Source organism: Priapulus caudatus, unplaced genomic scaffold (genome assembly GCF_000485595.1).
Source record: "Priapulus caudatus unplaced genomic scaffold, Priapulus_caudatus-5.0.1 Scaffold309, whole genome shotgun sequence".
NCBI classification, from domain to species: Eukaryota; Metazoa; Priapulida; class Priapulimorpha; order Priapulimorphida; family Priapulidae; genus Priapulus; species Priapulus caudatus.
Genome location: NW_014577370.1, coordinates 246018 through 257411, shown reverse-complemented (window position 1 = coordinate 257411; position 11394 = coordinate 246018). Strand labels below are relative to the sequence as shown.

The window sequence follows — 11394 nt, the reverse complement described above, 5'->3', positions numbered from 1 at the left end:
CCGATAAAACGTCTATATTAGAGTAAAGATTTACAAAACATGTCGGAACGCAGCATAACCTATTTATTTCAATCGCCATCGCTACAAAGCGGGTATAGCGCCATCTACGGTCACAAATTGTGATTCATTTTGGTTTATAAATTATTATTGCGATATACAGATGGCAATCGTTTCTATAATGTACGTCGATGGTTGCTCAATTAAGACTGACTTCTTCTTACTCACTCATTTGTGTCCTTTTTTTTGGTGAGCTACAGTGTCATTGACACTTTCATTTCTATTCTATCTATCTTTTCTAATCTAATCATTTCTAAACTACAGCTATCTATAGATTTTTAGCTCGCCTTGACATCGTCAAGATGAGCTATTGCCGTGGGGTGTCGTCCGTCAACATTTGGCTACGGTCAACGATAACTCAAGAACAGTTTAACCCACATGTTTCAAATTGCATATAGTTGTTACTCCTATGGGAGAGGTTTGAACGTCCTATTTTGGAGCATGCCAGTCGACCTACATTCGAGCCACGTCTACTTTTTGGCAAAAATGGAAATGGCCATAAGTCAGTTCAGGTTCAACGGATTTTGCTCATTTCTAGTATGTGAATGAATAAGGACTGGCACCAAAACATATCACACGGGTTTTGATATTTTTTTAAATCATGCAAATTAGGTAGATTTTGGCAATTTCACTATGCATTTTAGTGTCTGCCTACGGTCAACGATAAATCAAGAACCGTTTGACCCACATGTTTCAAATTGCATACAATTGTTACTTCTATGGGAGAGATTTGAACGTCCTATTTTGGAGCACGTCAGTCGACCTACTTTCGAGCCACGCCCACTTTTTGGCAAAAATGAAAATGGCCACCTAAATTCATTCGATTTTTAGCTCGCCTTGACATCGTCAAGATGAGCTATTGCCATGGGTCGTCGTCTGTCGTTTATCTGTCCGTCCGTCCGTCAACATTTGGCTACGGTCAACTCAGGAACCGTTTGACCCACATGTTTGAAATTGGGTATAGTTGTTACTGCTATGCTCCCATATTGAACGTCCTATTTTGGAGCACGCCAGTCGACCTACATTCGAGCCACGTCTACTTTTTGGCAAAAATGGAAATGGCCATAAGTCAGTTCAGGTTCAACGGATTTTGCTCATTTCTAGTATGTGAATGAATAAGGACTGGCACCAAAACATATCACACGGGTTTTGATATTTTTTAAATTATGCAAATTAGGTAGATTTTGGCAATTTCACTATGCATCTTTTCTAATCTAATCATTTCTAACTGACCCACATGTTTGAAATTGGGCATAGTTGTTACTGCTATGCTCCCATATTGAACGTCCTATTTTGGAGCACGCCAGTCGACGTACTTTTAAGCCACGGCAATTTTTTGGCAAAAATGGGAATTGCCATTAGTCAGTTCAGGTTCAACGGATTTTGCTCATTTTTGGTATGTGAATGAATAAAAAATAATAAAAGCCAGGGGTTTTGATATTTAAAAAAAAATTATGCAAATTAGGTAGGTTTTGGCAATTATATAGCATATTATGTTATAGACACGCAGATAACAGTGTGGTGTCACACTCGTCTGGATCTTTACGTTTAACTATTACGTTTATTTCGTTTAACTGGTTAACAACTCTACAATCATACCTATATATGTGTAATATTGTGTTTTAGATTCTTCGTTACAGTAATTTGACTGGTATATTTTATTGTTTTTATTTGCGCGATATTCGAAAACCAAAATGGAAATCATTCAGGAGTAGAGCCATCTCTCGTCAAGATTTCAGATATGAAACATTTATTTTCGCATCAAAACTTATGCATATATCATTATCAAGAGTATATAATGGGAGATATGCTATATAATGGGAGTTCTCCCATATATACTCTTGCTTTATATATCCCCTCTCCCTCTTCTATCACAGCCAAGGTGAGCTACAGTGTCATTGACACTTTCATTGAAATATTAATCAATAATAAGATGTACATATTCCAAATCGTGTGTTTGTTTCTGCAGCTTGGCATGGAATAGCTTCAGTGTGAGTGGAATGAAGCCATTTGCTGATGCGCTGAGTATCAACCAAACCCTCAAACATCTAGAGTATGTTTATACACATACATAGTTGAATCATAGCTAACTTAATTGTCTCCTGCAATAGTATGCAAATAATTAAGTATAAAATCAAATCTAAGATTTAAAAAAAGTCGAGAAAATTATCAAGAATTATAATAGATCTTTTTTTGAGTAATTGAAGTTGAGAAGAGTTTTTGGTAAAGTCGACTAAAGTACTCCTGATAGTATGATTATCAGAGTGGGTATTTGCTGATATGTGGTGTATCATGGATCCAACCGGTCCAGGTAACGAGAATCTGCTATGATTTGTGTAATATGAGCAGACAAAGGAAGCCTTTTTTGTACAGTATTAATGTGCGTTTTTTGATGCCACGTAACAGTTTGTCTGCTTGTGAGCTGAGTGACGAAGCACTGTGTTTACTGGCTGGATGTCTCCAGAACAATACTACCCTCAAAACACTGATGTAAGTATGTCACAAGCAAACTATAGTGAGTGATTCATGTGACGTCAGTTCACATGGATAGATTTAAGAATTGGCGTCAATAGCTTTGACACATGTCAATTAGCATATTTTGAAATCATGTTAAACGACTTTTAGCACTTCTTGTACTCGTTACTGCTAGATACCAATACTCAATACCAGTACATATTTATGCACGTCACTGCATTAATTAGCATACGTGACATGGTGGTTAGATAATCAATGCCATGTATAAACTCTCTAGTGGGTAGCCAGGGAAGCATGAAGTAACCATATTTCTAAAATAGTTTTGATGAGTCCAAGATTTTCAAGGGGTGTGTCTGAATTGAAAACGTTGGTTGATTGATGATTTGAACTTCCATCCTGTTCTGTGCTATACTGTGCTGTTTGTATTTAAATCGGAAAAAAAATTGGCATCTTTGCTTTTGCTTTTTACAGACAAATTTTTAGGAATTACACCTGCACAATTTTAGGTGTCAGTTGCATCAGTGTAGATGAATGTTGTTGTTGCACTAGGAGTTCAATGAGAAAGCATAATTAGAGTTATCTATGATAAGTATAGAAAACGCAGGTTTGTGCAGGTGTAAGTTGTTTGTTAAGTTGTAAGTTGACAGACAGTGGCAGATTTAGGCTAACGCTCCATTAGGAGTGTTCCCAACTTTGATATCATTAATGATTAATTATTGATAATCCTAACCCTAACCCTAACCCTAACCCTAACCCTAACCCTAACCTAAATGACATTAAACCACAACCTAATATATGACCATGACCATGACCATCAGGGGCGTACCCAGACATTTTTTTATGGTATGCAAAATTGCACTCAAATTTGTCAAAGTTGTTAGTTTTACTGAAATCCTTTCGACCATCTGGCGTAATGACACTAGTCATTATTCTTATCACACGCATAATTCTGTAAGCCCAACTGAACGTTATATTATTTTGTTTTTGTAAAAAGGTCATGTATTTTTTTATTCTGAAAAATTTTAGTACGCATTTGCGTACTTTGCATATAGGTAGCTACGCGTCTGACCATATATATATATATAAAAGTATATATATATTATTAAAGTTGGGAACACTCCTAATGGAGTATCACCCCAAGTTTAGGAAACCAGAATTCTCCCCTATCTCGAAAAGACAGTTTCAAATAACCTGGGTGTTTTCTTTCATGTTATAATCTACTGTTGGTGTTTCAGGCTCTTTAGAAACACTGAAATGACAACCGTAGCACTGGAATACTTGGCGTCCATGTTGAGAGTCAACAAGACACTTGAAACATTACTGTAAGTGAAGCTGAGAGGGTCTATGTCCCCCAGGGTACTGCCGGAATGTACCCTGGGTATAGTCCGGTATACCGGAACGTACCCTGGTACTATCTAATATGCCGGACCGTACCTCGCCTACTCCACTAACGAGTCTAGGGAGTCGCCGACGCCTACTCCCTAACCCTAACCCTAACCCTAACCCTAACCATATCAAATAGTTACCAGGGTACGTTCCGGCAGTACCCTGGGGGACATAGACCCTATGAGCGTAAGTGAAGCAAAACACATTTATCGATTCTATAGGCATGTAACTGGTACATAATTGGATATGCTGCACATAATTATGAATTGTGTACACTCTTCAACTTCTTCTAACTAAATAAACTGATGTGTTTTGCTTCAAGTGAAATGTGAGCACTACACGCATGTTTGTGTGACAAAACAGGTTATGTATTTTGTAGGCATGTACGTAATTGTGAATGCTGAGTGCATATATATAATTGCGTTCGGTGTTAGTTTCGCTAAAATCGATTACATGAAAAATCAACAATGCAGCAACCACAACACACTGGTGGATAAAACGTGAGATAATGCATAGTGTGGTATCTGTTTTCAGGGTTGATGCATACTCTGGGAAAAGTTCCTATGACATTACTGTGCTGACAAATTCTATGGAACAAGATCTAACAACGCTGGTGTACGTTTATTTTTTAAGGAATTTAATTGCAACGTGAAATAATTGGTTATATCATAATATAACTCAATGTTTGATTGTGTTTATTTGAAAATATAGAGTCACATTAAACATGTCGTTTTAAATATATTAACGTGAAAAAAATCGTGTTCCAATAATTGGTAATGATGACCAGCTGGGTTTTCGGCAATTTATTAATATGTGATTCTGTACTTTAGATTACGCTATGCAAAGCCTAGAGAAAATGGATTAGGACTCCATCTTACAGACTTGGATAATATTGCATCAAGTTTTCAAGTGAGAAACGTTCTTAAATGCTTAAGGTAGGTTATTATGAGTTTGACTGACAAAACAAAAATGATCATGTCTAAAATTATAATTAGAGGGATAGACCTAAAATTCAATTTAAAATGTTTTTAAGAAGGTTTAAAGAATAATTATATGGATGTAATTTTCATATCTATTGACTAGTTTGTTGTGCATAGTGCTGTCATAAACATATGTATTCTCACAGGCATCCTTATGAGGCTATATAGGTTCTGCTCATATAAAGAGATTGAGAATGTTCTGCAGGCAATTTTTGTGAATGCCTAATTATTTTTACAAATTATACAGTGTTCAAGAAACGGACGGAAAACTCGTACCTTTACAAGAACCTCAGGAAGTCGATATTTTGGCAAAACTAGAGTAAGTCCAGATTGATAATATATAGTTATAGAAACGGCTATTATAATTCAAATGTGCTTTTATTTCACAATAAGAACACAAAAACACATTGCTAAAACAATACTGAAAACTTTAAAGTGATTACGTCACCGTAAATAGTATAAAAAAAAAATCCCACTTTTCCACAAAATAGGCCTACAAGTAATTCTGTTCACTTTTTATGGTTAAATTGCTGCATTATACTTCTTATATTTTGTATATATATTGTTTGATGTGAACATACACTCGTGACTCATACATAGCCCATAGCAAGCAATTAATGTTAGGAACACTAATATCAAATCGTCCAGGTTTCTTGGATTTTAACTAGTTGAGAAACAATCTTATCAGGTAAGAATTTGACGATACGTTTAGTCCCGTTAGTTCTTACTTTTAATTTTAAAAAATGGCAACAAAATCTTTACAAATTTTACCATAGAAAATTCGTGACGTAGTCAATTTAATTAGCAGATAAATTTTGTGCATTTTTATAAGTACATAATTTTTGATCACAATTGTTTTTTCTGTATTTGTTTCAGTGACCGTAAGCTGTATTTTATAATTTTCACCTTCAAGCTATAGTAACAACACCCGTGGACATATACATGGAGTAATGCAATGGAAGATAAAGGCAGCTATACGGGTTTATATGGTAATATATATCAGGGTTCTCCAAGAGCACTTATAGCCTGGCGGCCCGCCAGGCTATCGTCAATATAATTTTTATTCTGTGCCAATCCTTTGCGTTTACTGGTGGTGTCAAGAATAAAGTCATTACAATGTATATGATTGTGTTGAGTGGTATTATAGGTTTTGTAAAAACTGCCCAGATCAGGTTACTTTTGTTATATGTGTGAAAGTGAGTTCTGTGATTTTAAATGTTATATCATGGTATGACTAATGATTTTAGTATGACACTAGCTCAATAAAGATTTTTACACTAGCTCAATAACGGTAATTACGAATTTGTTTTAAGAATCGATCACAATATGTGTGCGATATTTTTTTACTAGGTAACAATGTACATACCCAGATCTTCTAAGTAACTCGTTAGGTTAAAATTGTAAATTACAGAATTGGTGGCCTTTCTATACTGGTAGGTGGCCATTTTGATTTTACACCATGTGACGTACAATGTATATCACAGGGCGGATCCAGAGGGGAGTCGAGGGGGTCCGGACCCCCCCTTTTTACCACAAAAAAAGGAAAAAAGCATACACACGCACGCACGCGCGTGCACACACACACACACACACACACACACACACACACACACACACACACACACGCACACACACACACACACACACACACACAAACACACACACACACTTCTCTTATATTGTCTCCATAAAAAAATCTGTTAGCGCTAGTTTTCTGATCAAGATTTACTTATATATATATGTAAATTCGTTATAAAAACCTAGAAATGGGCAAAGAGGGGTCCGCAGCGTCCGGGGACCGGATCTGATAAATTACTGTTGCATTCCTAGACATCAAAATTACTGCTCAGATGCTCTCAGAATGCACCAATTTAAAAAAAAAAAAACCTCCCCCAAACCCCCCCCTAAGTCGCCTACGGCAGCTTTTTAAACACCAGAAAAAGTGAGCAGGAAAAAGTGCCCTTTATTTCTTCCTGGACACCCCGTTTTCAAAAATCCTGAATCCGCCCCTGAATTAATAATAATCATCACCCGCTATTTTTATTAGTATTATACTTTTTGTTGTGTCATTGCCTTTTTTCTGATGTGGAGTTGAGCACGATTGAGGAATACATATTTAGCTGGCCGCTTTGAGCAGGTGGCCTCTCTATACAGTGCGTATAACAGCATTTTTCGGCGGTGGAGCTTTTATTACCGCTATGAACAGGTGATCAGTCCGTACAGATGACTGTGAACACAGGTTTGGTTGTAAAGTTGTTGGTAATATTGGTTGAAGAATATGAATCGAGTTGTACATTTTGTTAAAAGGTAAAATGATAGATGTTGGTGCATGCAAAAATTGCAGCATGTTGTAATTTCTTGGCAAGATCAGCTGATATGTGGTACATTTATCATTAACAGGAGCACCACAAGTAGTTTGATAGTTTTTTTCTTTATGCGTGGTTAGATGTTATGTTTAACTTTTAATCGGTTTTATGTACAGACAAGTGTGTCGGTTGCATTTATAGTCTTAAAGTGATAAAACAAGTATTAATCCAGTACAGGGATGTCTTGTAGCACCTATACCCTATTGGTGTAAGTTCTACAACTTCCAAGAGCCTTTACACAAAATTCTAATTTCTTGCGTACAAAATGCGGTTTTTATTATGTACGATTTACTAAGTTTTAATCTCGTATATCAGTTTTCTTGGATGGCTAGATTGAATGGACTGTTATTGCGGTATTGCGGCATATTACATGTGTGAACTCATTCATGTGTGCATGTTCTACGCATAATAGCAGAGGTAAATCTCAAAGAGAATATTTACCCCTGCTAATATATATATAGATATGTCTTGAAATTTTGTAAAATAAATGAATTTCGAATGAAATATGTGGTCAGCATTCTCAATTCGTCAAACCATTCATTGATTTATTTACCATGTTGGGCGAAAACATTTATGGAAACGTTCAAACATTTATGCGCAATGCTGAAGCACGTGTCTTGATTTATGGTATGACTTGTATAAGTCAACCCTTTTGATTGCCAACTTTATCAACATTCGTACTACGCTGTCATTAATACTCTGTCTGCATTACAACACGTGTATTGGCCCAAACTGTTTCATAATGCAGATGTATAACACGTAGATGGCACGCTGTGGACACTGTTGTTTCAGAGTAGTTTCATATAGTTAACGGACTGTACATGTTATAGTTTATCGCTGCGTGTCATCAGGAGTGTCATGATATATATCATCTATATCATGACACTCCTGATTTTATCTATGTGCGCGTATTACAGTAATCCATTTGCGTAATTTATGCGCGTAATCGATTCTCCGTATTTCTATTTCCGCGTAATTTGTGTCTCTAGCTTTGATAAACCGTATCGGCGTAGGTGTGATAGCATTGTGGTGGCATGAGTTTGATAGCATTGTTGGGGGGCATAGGTGTGATAGCATTGTGGGGGCATATATATATGTGTGATAGCATTGTGGAGGCATAGGTGTGGGAGCAAACGATTAGCATTTTGTTTATCTGCCCACCCAATTCATGCAGAGAATACTATAACGTAATGCTATCACAGAAGATTCGCTAGAAAGGGGAAATCAGGGGAGTCAGAACTAGCGGAATGGTTTCTTACCTTTATTTGTTTCCGTCCAGGATTCCATGTCGGTTAGCATATGAACACGAACGCTCTAACACATTTATCTATCTATCTCTCTCTCTCTCTCTCTCTCTCTCTCTCTCTCTCTCTCTCTCTCTCTCTTCTCTCTCTCTCTCTCTCTCTTTCTCTCTCTCTCTCTAATATATATATATATAATATATATTATATATATATATATAATATACATAATATGTTAGTGCGCTCGCGCGCGCCCGTGCGTGCGTGCGTGCATGTATGTGCGTGCGTGTGTGTTCTGACACAAGTATGATAGCATTACTCGTAGAGATGTATATACAGTATAACTATAGCATTACTCTACCAACATGAGGAACACACAGAGGAAGATTATTTAAAGTCGGTTGTCAATTCTTTTATCAAATTTCCTACTTTATTTTTACAATTGATTTTCGAAGAGGTATTGGGGAATTTCCCGCTACCGCCCGTTACACGCTATTTCAATGCATTGTAATAAAAAGCTTTTACTATAGTTCCCTGGTCCAAATGATACTATAACTGTATTCAGTGTACACAAAATATATATAAGTAATAGTCCAAAAATATTGAGTATTAATGCAGAAGATACCGTGACGTCATTTGTTGCGGAATTCATATTCCAGATGGAGATCGTTTGCATGATATAACTGTTGAACCGATGACGCAGTCGCATACTACAGTCGATCGCGATCGAGAACCACAACGGAATTTCACACTACAGCGTTTGCGTTTGCCAAAGTTATTAAGACCACGTTTACCAAAATCATATGTCGCACGCAATTTATTTTATTGCATAAACGCGTTTAATACGTAGCTCCTCATGGCTCGTTCACATATGAATTTATCATATGTGAATATGATAAATTCACATATCCACCACATTACCACATTACCACAGTCTGTAAAGTTAGCAGCCCGGGTGATGCCAAATTGCGCCCCGTTCGTTATCCACTTCTTTCTCGCCAGGTGGCGTCTTGAAATTGAATCGCTGCAGAAGCAGCGTGATGAACAGGAACAGCTCCATGTCGGCGAGCTGTCGACCGAGGCACTGCCGACGACCTGCACGCTAAGTGTAATTTTTGTTAAATATTAAAATTAAATTATATTACATGTGATTTTGTTTTAAAATCTTGTCACGGTTCAGCCGCGACCGAACCGACTTATATGAGAAATGGCAGAAAGGCCTCGCGCTTGACGAATTTCCCGTCCTTGTCCAGCCAGCGGTCAGGATCGTACGCGTCCGCGTTATGCCAGTACTTGGGGTCACGATGCACAGACCACAGGTTTGCGATGATCATCGACTTGCGCGGGATATTGTAGCGGTGCCAGAACGTGTCCCGCAGCGGTGCGTGGGGCGGCCCGATGGCGGCAATGTTAGCGTGTCGCTGCATCTCCACGATCATGGCGTGTGTATAAGGGAGGCACCCGGCAGATAGATGCGATATGATATGACTACTAGGCACTTAGGATATGACTACTAGGCACTTAGGATATGACTACTAGGCACTTAGGATATGACTACTAGGCACTTAAAAAAAAAACCCTAACCCTAACTCTAACCCTAACCCTAAAAAAAAAAAATTAAATTAAATTAAAGTGCCTAGTAGTCATATCATATCGCATCTTTCTGCCAACACCCCACCATAAGGGAGGTTGTCGCGGTCCTTCCAAGATGGCCGCCGGTCATGTCCGATTACCTTGGTTATACATGATATGTATATACAACATGTACAGTTTTAATATAAACGTTATAGCAATGAATTATACGAGGCTTAACTAAGAATATACTGTTAAAGGTTGCGTTGATCTGCGTTAATTACTGCGTTGATCTCGACATGATATCACACACCACTTTTTTAAACTCCATATCTAATTTCCCTTAAATGACTCGGCGACTAACAGTATAGGCACAGTGATGAAGTGTAGGCATCCTGATTTTTTCCTCACATGTCAGCTTTGCTAGGTTCAATGCTACTCGACATTGCTTTAGCTTGCGGTCGTTGCAAAGACCCATGAACCATAATGAATCACGTGGTTACGAGAGGGTAACATTGTGACCCCATGCAGAAAGCAATGCGACCTGCCTTTGCTGTCGTTCAGAGAAAATGCGCGCTTGGCCTACATATTTGCTGTGCCATCCTGTATTATTATTATTATTATACTTATTATTAGTGTATTATTATTATACTGCAATTATTTCACCGACTGCACTGACCGCAATCCCCAAGACCTTGCCGCAAGCAAAATTCGAGAGCTATGCCTAGCATGGAGACAATGCAAATTATACGCGCATAAGTACCGTATCGATCTCCTGTTGCTCCTTTCTCTGCACGTCTGGATATTTCAGCAGGTATAGGAACAACCAGCCGAGGCTGGTCGCTGTCGTCTCCGTCCCACCGTTAAATAAGTTGGCCAATATTTGGAACAGGTGACTATCGCTGACTGCAAGAGAAAAAACAATACCGACGGTCACCGAAACGTTGTAATATCTATCACTTATAGTCAAAGATGACGGACAGTTGCATGAAAGGTTTCCCGCAAGAAAAGTGCACTGCAAGTAGTTCGCTCGTGCGCGCGTGTGCGCGTACGCGCGCGTGTGTGTATAGTACATACAGCTGTCCAGCTCAACGCCCTTGGCAATAGTCACATCGCTATCCTTATGTGCGCTCTCATGCGCTGCCAATAAGTAGTAGTCCACAAAGTCTCGTATGTTTTCAGGGTCGAACGTCGATCTGTGTTCATCGATCACCTACGATGGAAGCGCTTATTTATTATAGACAAAAATTTAACGAACGTCCTTTATATCTCCTGTTTATATATATATATATATATATATATATATATATATATATA

At 37.9% G+C, this 11394-nt stretch overlaps 2 protein-coding genes across 2 annotated transcripts in view; one reads left to right on the top strand and one right to left on the bottom strand.

Moving 5' to 3' along the window:
• LOC106808850 (NACHT, LRR and PYD domains-containing protein 12-like) overlaps positions 1 to 6454 on the top strand; it is a gene marked incomplete in the record, with an annotated part of 25010 nt that extends 18556 nt beyond the window's left edge. Inside the window, 7 exon segments of the mRNA XM_014811735.1 lie at positions 2027 to 2110; positions 2464 to 2547; positions 3768 to 3854; positions 4453 to 4533; positions 4749 to 4853; positions 5146 to 5217; positions 5775 to 6454. Of these exon segments, the coding sequence (XP_014667221.1) occupies positions 2027 to 2110; positions 2464 to 2547; positions 3768 to 3854; positions 4453 to 4533; positions 4749 to 4853; positions 5146 to 5217; positions 5775 to 5817 (556 nt within the window).
• Positions 6455 to 9701: 3247 nt separating this feature from the next.
• Positions 9702 to 11394, bottom strand: part of LOC106808849 (cytochrome P450 2J3-like) — a 15955-nt gene continuing 14262 nt past the window's right edge. Inside the window, exons 6-8 of the mRNA XM_014811734.1 lie at positions 11155 to 11290; positions 10841 to 10983; positions 9702 to 9956 (exon numbers count right to left, since the gene is read on the bottom strand). Coding sequence (XP_014667220.1) covers positions 9702 to 9956; positions 10841 to 10983; positions 11155 to 11290 — 534 coding nt within the window. The remainder of the gene's footprint in view (positions 9957 to 10840; positions 10984 to 11154; positions 11291 to 11394) is intronic.